General features: G+C 44.0%; 1 protein-coding gene across 1 annotated transcript in view; it reads right to left on the minus strand.

Annotated features, from left to right (window-relative positions):
• The window catches only part of ADCY10 (adenylate cyclase 10), a 65,638-nt gene continuing 53,403 nt past the window's right edge, over positions 1-12,235 (minus strand). The window contains exons 25-32 of the mRNA XM_033151078.1: positions 11,891-12,050; positions 10,407-10,611; positions 9,666-9,762; positions 8,386-8,501; positions 4,212-4,329; positions 2,623-2,818; positions 1,925-2,113; positions 1-386 (exon numbers count right to left, since the gene is read on the minus strand). Coding sequence (XP_033006969.1) covers positions 192-386; positions 1,925-2,113; positions 2,623-2,818; positions 4,212-4,329; positions 8,386-8,501; positions 9,666-9,762; positions 10,407-10,611; positions 11,891-12,050 — 1,276 coding nt within the window. The 3' untranslated portion in view covers positions 1-191. The remainder of the gene's footprint in view (positions 387-1,924; positions 2,114-2,622; positions 2,819-4,211; positions 4,330-8,385; positions 8,502-9,665; positions 9,763-10,406; positions 10,612-11,890; positions 12,051-12,235) is intronic.

The following is a 12,235-nucleotide window of genomic DNA, read 5'->3' on the forward strand; positions in this document are numbered from 1 at the left end:
TCTCATTTCAAAGTTTTACTGAAATCAACATTGCAGAAGCTGAATTTCAGTGTTCTGTTGCAAGGTTTTATGGGATGCTATCTACTTGAAAAGATAAAGTGGCGAGGAAATGGGACGGACAGGGTAAATATTAGAGTTTAGCAAAGGAAGAAAGGATTTGCTGAAGAGAGTTGGTGAACTTGAGAATTATCTCAGCTTATCTCTTCCTCACCTACTGAGTCTGGGAATGGATTGTCTATGTCCAGCTCTGGCACATTCAGCAGATACTTGTTTTTATGGAAGGCTCCCATGTCTTTCTCTGCCATTCCTACTCCCCATATGGGAAAATCAGGAGCCGTCTTTAACCAGTAGTCTTCCATAAAACATTTTCCAGTGAACCACCACTCCTAGGAGAAATAAGGAAACAGGAACTGCTCAGAATGTTACTTGAGAGAGTCCGTTTGGGATAGAGAGAGAGACGAGCGGAGACATAGCTGTCAAGTCTCCCTTTTTTGCGGGAAACTCCCTTATTCCAAGTGGTTTCCTGCTGCTATCCCTTATTGTTGATATCCCTTAAATTTCCCTTATTTCCGGGAAGGAGAGTTGGAGTCCGGGGACTCCTTGGGTCCCTGCCTTTCTCAGCCCTGCCTGCCTGCCTGCCTGCCGACCTCACAGGACTGTTGTGGGGATTAAATGAGGACTAGGACCAGGGAGCTCCTTGGAGAAAAAGGTGGAATATAAATACCTAATAACAGACAGACAGATATATAAAGAAGAAGATAAAATAGACGAATGTTTCTCGGCAACAGGTGCTCAGATTAAGCATTGCTGCCCCTAACTGAAGGCAGAGCAGAGCCAACCTGGCCAGAAGCCATCTGTGGTCCTCTCCTCCTGTATGAATTTGCCCAATCCTTTTCTAAAGCCATCCAAGTTGGTGGCCATCGCTGCTCCCTGTGGCAGGGAGTTCCAGAGGTTAACTGTGTGCTGCGTGAATAAGTGCTTTCTTTTCTCTGCCCTGGTTTCTCTTTCCTAGGAGCTCTTTCCTGATGTAAATTAATTTGTAGTCTGGGGGGGATTACCACGGCGTGGACTGTCCCTGAGAACCGTAGACTGTCCCTGGGACAGGTGAGGGTGCTGATCCCTTATTTTCAAATCCGAAACTTGACAGCTATGAGCGGAGAGGAATCCATTTATCTTTTGCCTGGTACTATCTCTACCTGTCATGGGCTGCACACTAGAATCGTGAAACAGTTGTGAAAGAGCCCCTTTCTGGCCAGCACACCACTCTGCTTGGTGGGAAATGACAAGGAACATACCTGGTGCTATTTTTCTATGGAAAGAGGTGTGAGAACTCACCATGAACTCCTTCCTTGCTGGAACTGAGTTCCAGCTGAAAAAAAGGTCTGAGCGTACCACACGGAAAAGAGCAGGCTGCACAAGATATGAAGCCACACTGATGTTTAATCATGTGCAATTGAGGTTTTTTTAAAGTTGTTGCCTTTTTATTAAGAAATACAGATCAGTCAAAATTCCGCGCCAGCCATGCCATGCTTTATCTACAGGTAGTCGTCTCCAATCTGCTACATACCACCATGTTATTCTTGGGCATCACAAGTAATAATAATAATAATAATAATAATAATAATAATAATAATAATAATAATAATTTTATTATTTATACCTCGCCCATTTGGCTGGCTTTCCCGGCCACTTTGGGTGGCTTACAACATGTCTAAAAACATAATGAAAACATCCTTAAAAATGTCCCTAAACAGGGCTGCCTTCAGATGTCTTCTAAAAGTCAGATAGTTGTTTATTTCCTTGACATCTGAAGGGAGGGCGTTCCACAGGGAGGGCGGCACTACCGAAAAGGCCCTCTGCCTGGTCCATCGTCCATTGCCCCTGGAGAAATATTTTATACTGACTGGCGATCTCAAGACTTTACCTTGGTAATTTCCAGCCAGGATAGCTCCAAATGGTTTCCATACATCTTGCTGTCCTCAAATGCCTTCTCAAGGAAGCTTTGGCTGTTTTCATCCTGCCCAAGCATCAGTTGGACGTAGGCCTTCATATGGTAAACCCTGGAATAGTAGATGGGGCTTGTGGAGCAGTGAGTAATTGCTTGTTCCAAATTCTAATGGGAGCAATAGGAGAATCATGCCAGGCAGAGTCAGAAGGATGACGAGGTTGAATAGGAGAAGAAGGGTGGGAAGCAAAGACAAAACACAACTTCTCCTTTTTTAGTTTGCACAACACAGGGAGACAAACTGCTGTCCAAACCATGGCTTGCAATTAAGCCCTCACCTCACTAAAGACAAACTGTAGCCAAGGTTTGTTCTTGGCTGCAGCTCAGGGTTAGCGAGGAGATAGCGTAACTGCAGGTCACAGCTCGGGCAATAAACCTTGGCTTAGCTCAGTATGGTGAGGAGCAAAAAGACCCAAGGAGAAGCAACATAGCCAATCTCAGAATCAGCTATTTGTTGGCCATTATCTTGTATTTAATGTGTTGCAAAAGTGTAGTCTCAAGAGGCTAAGGGAGACAATACGTGCTGTGATTCCTATATTTTGGTGCACTGTAGGGGACTCTTAATTTCGGAACTTGAGACGGAGGAAATTTCCAGAGCCCACCTCCAAGCCCCTTACTTTTGTGATCTTGTTGCGCATCTCGTGAGCCTTCCCGGGCCTTTCCTCTATATATTTTCTCAGCAGCATAGCCTCACACTCCACAAACTTGCAGAATCCATGGTTAGCATAAAGCGAAGCACTCGTTCTCCTCACCAACCTTCTCGCCTGTTCAAACAGCTCCATAAAGTCATCCCACTCTTGAAGTCTGCCACACCTGTAAGATGGAGCGATGTCAGTTACAGGTCAAGAGGGGAGTCCTCTTTCTAAAGCTGTAGACTCTAAGCTCCAATTTCCAGCACAAAAGGGCAATAGATCTAAAATGCTGTCAGAGGTGGATTTAGGGCAACGCGACCAGATTCCCCACAAAGGGTTCAGGGACCAAGTGGATGCCTTCCCGCCATCTTCCCAAAGGCCAGTAAGTGCTTGCTTTGGGAAGGGGGCTACAGCACGAGTTTGCTGACATGTCCTTGAAGACCTCCTTCCTGCTTCCCAAAGTCCTTAGGGAAAGAGCTGGGAGAGCTCTAAGACCCTCCTAGAGCCCCTGCACCTCCTACCCAAAGCCCAGCACCCTGCTTACTGTGCTTTGGGGAGGCAGTGGATAAGGGGCATGTCAGATTTTGGCCTTGCAGAGGGTGTCCTATTACCAAGGTCCACCCTTGATGCTGTGATATTTCTAGGGTTGCAAGCGCCTCGTGTTATCTTCAAGTACATCTGTGCAACTGAAAAAGCCCAACCTCAAACACTGCCCCCTCCAAACAGAGTGGCAAATAAACATAGAACTGTATTGCCCCTAGAATAAATGGCTAAAAACATGGAAATTAGTGTGCGTTGCTTAAATATTTTTCAGCCGTTTTCACCCACAACATTTTGTTTCTTTCTAAGAAACTAGGTAAGTGATGCAGGGATGCCATCTATGGAGGCAGGACCCCCCCCCCCCCATTCTCTCTCTCTCTCTCTCTCTCTCTCTCTCTCTCTCTCTCTCTCTAATTTTTATTAGATTTTCTGTTTTGAATTTAAAAAACTCATTTTACATCCTTAAAATATCAATGAATTCCCTTCTTCTCTTTCCATGGTATTTTGCATATCATAAATCCCTGCATATTTTACAAAAACTATACCATTCAGTATTCCATTCTTGCATCCATCAAAACTTATTTACACTGTTGAATTTATCTTAACGCTGCCAACTTTTCCAGGTGTGCATAATTTCCCCCCATATAGTCAATAAACATTTTCCAGTCTTCTCCAAACCTATGTTCTTCTTGTTCTCTTATTCTATATGTTAGGTCTGCAAGCTGCACATATTCCATCAGTTTAAGTTGCCATTCTTCTTTAGCTGGGACCTTGCTCATTTTCCATTTTGGGGCTAACAAAACATGGGCCACATTAGTAGCATACATAAATAACCTTTTCTGACACCTGGGAATTTCAGTCTGAATTATTCCCAACAAAAGGACTCTAGTTTTTGGGCGATTTTTGAAAAGTACCTTTAAACATATTTTTTCCAATTCATTATATATTATCTCCCAATACTCTTTTACCCTTTTACAAGTCCACAACATGCAGTCTTAATGCTGAGATGAGAAACACCGAGTGCTAAACTTTACCAAATTGCCAGAGAAGAATACAGGCCAAGCATGATGCTGTTTTGAGACATAAGGATGCAGTTCATTTGATTGTTCAAAACAAAGTCCAGGCAGTAGTCAAAGGACTTAAATGCAAAACCTGCAAAAGGAAAGACACCTGTAAGCAGGCAGCCTGCCTCTGATCATAGCCCAAGTCTGAGATTACCAAATGTCCAAAAGTCATGGAAAAAGAATGGAAGACAACTAGTTTGAAGAAGGACTCAGCTGGATTGCTCACTGATTGTTGATGGCTTCCCATGGGAGCTAACAATATGTGCTGATTATCGGTAATTGTGGGATGTGATACACAGAAGTACAACATTCCTAGAGTGGACATGAAAGGGGATGTTTGCTCCAGTCAGTAGAAAACTTCCTGTTTCCTCCTGAGCTGGGACAATCTTCCTCTGCATGTGACTAGAGGTGGGCGTGACCTTACCTGCCCAGGTGACAAAAGGGCAAGGCAGGCACCACTCTCTCTCTCTTCTCCATTTTGCTTTCGCCGTGTGAACAGCAGCGACTGCCTGTCTGCAGTCACTGGGACTAACCCCCATATGGGGTAGTTCCACATGTATATGCTTTGTAACCTAAGTCTGCCATCAGGGATCCATCTGTGAACTGAATGTGTGAGTAAACGTCTTTTATAATACTTTGCACAAGATTGTGTTGTGTCTATTCTTTTTAAGGGGGAGGTAAGGGGATTACTAGGAATCCTATATTGAGAAGCTTAAATAAGCTTGCAACAAGCTAACTGCTGTGTGTTTAAAAGGGGAATGTACTCTGCTAAGTAAAGGGACTTGCTAAGTTAGAAAAGATATTATTAAACAATATATCCTCTCCTGCCTCCCTGAACATTCCCACAGTAATTGCAGTGTTTGGAAACATGCCTACCTGTTGACCTGTGGCCCGTTCTTACAGGTCTGTGTGTTTGCGTGTGTTTGTTGCAATGGCTAAATTATATATTTAAAAAGAAAAGAAAATATTTATTTGGTTTTTCAAATAAAAGTTTTACAATCACATATCCAACATACATCATAAAAGCAAGATTCCATAGAATCTCCTGGACTTCCCTCTTCCCCTTTGTGGATCCTATTGTTAGTCATTTCCTCCTGCACCTTTTATAATAATCCAAATCTTTTTACATCTGCATTATATCCAAAATTCACCATTAAACTACAAGTGTTATTCCAATCCACAATGGCTAAACTGTATATTGCAGGGTGTGCAGTCTTCTGGTTTAATGGGAGAACACACACATTTTTGGCTCAAACAGGTCACAAATTTTTTTTATGGAATATGCAGAAATGGTGAAACTTGCCAGAAAAATAAGAAATCAAGATAACAAACTTTTTGTAAAAGAATACAAACAAATTGTAAACAGATAAGAACATTGGCAGGATTGTTGTAATAACCTGTAGTTTCATAAGGGTATATATTTAAAGCAGATAAATAAATGAACAAATTAAGGTTAATTTGGATATGCAGAAAATAAATTAAAGCAACTGCAGAAAGAGGGGGAAGGAAGTCAAGTTTTGAAATGTTAAAATGACTGTAAAATTATTGAAATGTATAAACCTGAAAATCATAAATAAAATTAAAAACAAACAAATAAAAACAGCAAATAAAAACACAGGGCCCCTCCTATACATACAGTCTCACGAGGAACTAAATAAACATATGCAGTGCTTATTTTCTGGGTGGACACAGGGGTACACATAACCCTAAACATTTTGTGAATTTAAGTTTGGCCTCATTGAGGGGCAGTATTGAGTCTTTCTTTCTTCTCTTTGGTGATCACTCGTAGCCGAGTAAGATTGTCTTCCATAAACACGGTTTTAACAATGAGTCCATAAGTAACTATGGAGGCCAATTCTGGATCCACACATCCTCCCACAGTGGGGACATTGATTTCCGGGTGGTAGTTGATCACGGTGTGGATTTGCCAAGCGTGTCTTCCTCTTAGCACGTTTCCCCCTTGCATCCTGAGTTTGAGCGTCTTCAAAGCCCATGACACCTTTAGTAAAGGCTGTTCTCCAACTGGAGCGCTCGCAGGCCAGTGTTTCCCAGTTGTCAGTGTTTATACTACATTTTTTAAGATTTGCCTTGAGACAGTCTTTAAACTTCTTTTGTTGACCACCAGTATTATGCTTTCCATTTTTAAGTTAGGAATTAAGTTGCTTTGGAAGACGATCATCAGGCATCCGCACAACATGACCAGTCCAACGAAGTTGATGTTGAAGAATCATTGCTTCAACACTGGTGGTCTTTGCTTCTTCTAGTACACTGATATTAGTTCCCCTGTCTTCCCAAGTAATGTGTAAAAATTTTCAGAGACACCATTGATGGAATCTTCCGACGAGTTGGAGATGGCGTTTATAAGTGGTCCATGTTTCACAAGCATACAGTAAGGTTGGTAGTACAATAGCTTTGTAAACAAGCATTTTGGTTTCCCTGCAAATGTCCCGGTCCTCAAACACTCTGCAATTCAATCGGGAGAAAGCCGCACTCGCAGAGCTCAAGCGATGCTGGATTTCTGCATCAATGTTGACCCTTGTGGAAAGATAACTGCCTAGGCAGGAGAAGTGACTGACATTTTTGCAACGTTACACCATTGAGTTGGATTTGTGGCGCTGCAGAGGGGTTATTTTGTACTTGGGGCAGCACTTTGGTTTTTTGGATGTTGAGTGATAGGCCAAGCTTTTTGTAAGCTTCTGCAAAGATATTTAGGATGGTTTGGAGGTCATCCTCTGAGCGTGCGCACACTACGTTGTCATCAGCATACTGAAGCTCTATGATGGAAGTTACGGTAACCTTACTCTTTGCCTTCAGCCTGCTTAGATTGAAGAGTTTTCCATCTGTTCAATATATGATTTCTACTTTGGTGGGGAGTTTCCCTTCAACAAAGTGTAGGATCATGGCAATGAAAATAATGAATAGAGTTGGGGCAATAACACAACCCTGTTTTAACACCTGATCCCACTGTGAATGGTTCACTTTGAGAGCCATTGTTATCTGCGATTGTTGCTGTCATATTATCATGGAGGAGCCGAATGATGTTTACAAATTTATCTGGGCAGCCAATCTTCAGAAGGACAGTCCACAGGGCATTACGATTTACAATGTCGAAAGCCTTAGTCAGGTCAATAAACGCCATATACAGGGGTTGGTTTTGCTCTCTGCATTTTTCTTGAAGCTGTCGAGCAGTGAAAATCATGTCCACTGTCAGTATTGAGTAGGAAAAAAATTTTAAGAAATTTTTTAAAAGAAAAAAGCACTTGGACGTAAATTACATCCTCGGCATTGATAAAATTCCATCGTGAAATTCAGTTGGGACATTCCAAGTATTCCCCAATGCAGAGAACCAGCCCACCCATGAGGCAGGGGCAAGCACCCGCATCAGGAAGCAGTAGTCCAAGAGGCAGCACTATGTCTGCCCCACTGCTTCCATAGTCTCGATGTGTTGCCTACAGAAAACACTTTTTAAACTTGAAAACATGCCCTTTGGTACAAACCTCATCCTTCTTTTCCTTTAACCGACTCCTTACCAGCTTTGAACAGCTGTATGTTTTGAGACTCATGCCTTCCAGTTACCTGTACTTGCTTCTTTTCTTAGGCATTGCTCTCTGTTTTCTTCTTCTCAATATAGTGGTACCTCAGGTTACATACGCTTCAGGTTACATACGCTTCAGGTTACATACACTTCAGGTTACATACTCCGCTAACCCAGAAATAACGCTTCAGGTTAAGAACTTTGCTTCAGGATAAGAACAGAAATTGTGCTCTGACGGCGCGGCGGCAGTGGGAGGCCCCATTAGCTAAAGTGGTGCTTCAGGTTAAGAACAGTTTCAGGTTAAGAACGGACCTCCGGAACGAATTAAGTACATAACCAGAGGTACCACTGTATTCCTTGAGAATATTTTTGCTACAATGTGGGCTATCGATCTTTCCGATAGCTGCTTGTTTCTCAGAAGTCGCCCGTGGTGCTATTTTTCCATAAAAAGAGGTGCCGGAACTCACCACAAACACCTCCCTTGTTCTCCTGGAATGGCAATGGCACCCACCAGAGAGGTGTCAGAAATGAGTTCCAGCGAGTTCCAGCTGGAAGGGAAAAAAAAGCCCTGGCATTCCAGCCACATTGTGATAAGCGCACAGTTCTTACCAGCATAAAGCATGAGATCGAGACAGCCAGACACAAAGCAGGCCTGCCCAATGACATTATCATCTCGAGTGGATAACTCCTCCAGCCAGCTCAGCACACGCACAGAATCCTGGTATCTAGAGAGAAGCACAAAGGGGGGGGGGTCTCTCCAGGCAATTCTGGTAAGGTACTGCTTAGGTTTTGGGCATTATTAATTTCCCCCTCAAAGTTAAAAACATATATTTATTTCAAGGAAGTGTCTTCTGTAGGGCTGCCATATGCCCAGAATTTCCCAGACATAGCCGGAATACAGCAGTCGGAAACAATGTCCAGACGAAAATCGCTGAAACTTCCGGGAAAATCCGTATGTATGGCAGTCCCTGTCAGAAGTCTAGATTTTGGCGAATTTCCTTTAAAAAGCTCAAAAACAACTTTGGGCAAAGGTCAACAATTCTGCCCCCGCCCCCAGCTCAGTGACTTTGAAATATGGCAACCCTAATCTGTTGTAAACCACTTCGCATAGTTGTTATTTTTTTAAAGTGGTATATAAATATAGTTTTAGTGTATGGGCAATCTATCTGGAAGATAAATTGTATTTTGAGAAGTTAGTTATCTTCCTGCCTCTGTTCCTTCAGTTCTTTGGTGGTATGAAGAACAGCCCTAATCAGTTGGAAGGAAGTGATCGTGCTGGTTACCTTCTTTGATGTTGGACATTGTTTTGAGAAAGCGAGGCATTGGGAAGAGGTGGCTAATGAATGATCTGCACGTAGCCAGTCGGGCAAGCCACACAAGCTAGCTAGCTATAAATCAGATGGTTTTGGGCAGAGTTTTTAGAGAGAAGCTTGTGCATGGCGGCTGTGTAAACTGAGGCTACCTGGGGGAGTCACTTCTTGAGAGCTTCCAAGTGGCAGATTGAAGGGCTTGCTTGGTTTTCGAACTGCTTAGTTCTCGAACGTTTTGGCTCCCGAACACCACAAACCTGGGAGTAGGTGTTCCGGTTTGCAAACTATTTTTCGAAGCTGAACATCCGACGGGGCTTCCGATTGGCTGCAGGGGCTTCCTGCAGCCAACCAGATGCCACACTTTGGTTTTCGAACATTTTGCAAGTCGAACGGACTTCCGGATTCTGGATTCCGTTCGACTTCCAAGGTACAACTGTATATTGCTTGCGGTTTAGAATGAAATCTTTAACCTTCTCACTCACTTGTGTTTTATATTACTTCTGAATCACCTTTTAAAAGAACCACCTTACATTTGGCAAGACATTTAGTCAACAGTGGGAGATGCATTAGGCAAAGTACCTTGTCATGAGAAAAAGAGCATTGAAAAGGTCGTTGAGAACAATGCAGTCGAGTTTGGGCTTCTTCAGTTGCACACACAGCTCGTGTGCCCGGTAACCTGAAAAGAAAGCAACGCTCTTTAAGGATATCGCACAACTTCTCCTTGACCTTAGGAGAAGATATATCAATGTGACATCAGTTCTTAAGAAGAAAGGAATCTTTTTCCGCTGGGAATTCCCACAAGGCCTTTCCTTTAAGTATAGAGAGCGGAAGGTGAGAATCAGATCGATTGAAGACAAACATAAATTTCTGGACAAATATTCAGAGGATTTTGACGAGAGAAAGGAACAGGAGCAGCTTCTGGGGAGACTGGGAATAGCACCATCTGGATCAACACCCAAGACTGGACAAGACAAAGAGGATTTGCTGGGAGCTACAGCACCGATACCAATAGAAGACTAAAGACGGCGTTAAAACTTTTGACATGGAATGTGAGAGGCTTAAATTTGAAGGCCAAGAGGAACCAGGTGAACCATATATTGACTAAACAGAATTTGGATGTGATCTGCCTACAGGAGACTCACGTAATAACTCATAGAAGAGTGTTGCAAAACAAAAGATTAGGACAAGAATTTATTTTGTCGGACAAAGTCACAAAGAGAGGTGTAGTAATATATGCTAAAGAGAAGTACAATCCAAAAATACTTTTCAAAGACAATGAAGGAAGATATGTCACATTGGGGAGCCGGCCAGCTGACTTACCAAGCTGGACAGCTAAAGGCAAGTTCCCCAAGCAGAGCTTCATGTAGGCTAGTGACGTTGCCAGCTTAGCTATGATTAAGAGCTCTTCTCCAACAACTCGAAGGTGTGTGCTGCGTTGGATAGCCATTAACTCATATTTCATCCATTCTTGCTGGTAGCCCATCAGCTGACAGCAGAGTGAGAATTCCATGTAGGAGGAGATTATCTATGGCGATGCAAACAATAAGACAAGTGAACTTTTGTCACCTATTGCGAGCTCTCGATCAGAGAGAACTTGAAATGGATTTAAGGAAGCACCTTGATAGACCAGGAGCCCTCTGAATTTATGCTGTTCTTCCCTTGACCCTTTTCATTCTGACTTCCACCCCAGTGAGAGGACCAAGGGGGGAGTCAGTGGCTCTGGTGGGTGGGTAACATTTGTCTGGAGATGGCCCATGTTTAGGGTCCTGTGCACATCCAGCCCACGGAGGACAAAGGGACAGTGACAGCACAAACCTCAGGGAGCTCCTGAGGTGCACTAAATGCAAACACATACACACAGGCTTCTGGTGGCTAGGCAGCTGGTGCCCCTCTCTCGACTTGTTCTCTGAGCTGCACTGTTGGTAAGGTAAAGGTAAAGGACCCCTGGACGGTTAAGTCCAGTCAAAAGGCAACTATGGGGTTGCGGCGCTCATCTCGCTTTCAGGCCGAGGGAGCCGGCGTTTGTCCACAGACAGTTTTCCGGGTCGTGTGGCCAGCAGGACTAAACTGCTTTTGGTGCAACGGGACACCATGATGGAAACCAGAGTGCACGGAAAAGCCTATTTATCTACTTGCAGTGGCGTGCCTTCGAACTGCTAGGTTGGCAGGAGCTGGGACAGAGCAATGGGAGCTTACCCCGTCACGGGGATTTGAACCGCTGACCTTCTGATCGCCAAGCCCAAGAGGCTCAGTGGTTTAGCACCACCCGTGCCAGGACTGTTGGAGCAATGGATGGCAACATCTACACTCCAAAATCCAGTACCCTCATCTGACGGTGTAGCACAGACCCTTCCCCATCTTCCAGCTCTGGCACAAAACCCCATAAATCTCTACCCCCTTCCCCAGCATCTGCCTACTGCCCCCCCAGCTAACCAGCTAATCCTGCCACTCCTAGGAGCCCTGCTATTCCCTGACATTTAGAGGTGATAAGCCTACTTCTGAATGATGCGGTCGGTGTGACCTTATTTGACTAGAGGGTGCATTGCTTTTGGAGGAACATAGAGCTAGGTGTGTCCTTTTTTTGTCCCTAATTGTCCAAGAGGCTTTCCTCTCTTTTAGACAGCTTAGATTTTGCCTATGCTCATCCTTACTTTCATATCGACCAGGTTTGATCATTGCAATGCCCTCTAAAGTGAGCTGCCAATGAAGATGATTTGGAAGTTGCAGTCGGTGCCAATTGTTGCTGCACACCTTTCCCGTGAAGGAGCAGCCGGCAAAAAGTCAGGAGCAAAAGCTTTCTGTACCTGGGATTCGTCTTGAGATTCCTCTGCACAGTTCACATTCATGAGAGCTGCTAAGTGGGAGAACTTTTTGCTGCTGCTGGCAAGATCTAAGCTGAAGAGCTGCCACAGCACGGAAAGGCAGTGCCCTTGCTGGTACAGAACAGCTAGTTTCTTCTCCCTGCTATAAAAGATACCATAGGAGTGCAGGGGATCAGAAAGCCTCAGGCTAACCGCTCTCCTCACAATCCCCCTTACTATCTCTGAGATAACCCAGGAAGTTCTGATTTACTGGTGCAATAAGTCCGCTTACCTCTTTTGGTCGCAGGGTGGCAGAGGCTCACCTGGGACCCCAACGAGAGAGGCATG

This window comes from Lacerta agilis, chromosome 6, assembly GCF_009819535.1.
Source record: "Lacerta agilis isolate rLacAgi1 chromosome 6, rLacAgi1.pri, whole genome shotgun sequence".
Classification (NCBI taxonomy): Eukaryota; Metazoa; Chordata; class Lepidosauria; order Squamata; family Lacertidae; genus Lacerta; species Lacerta agilis.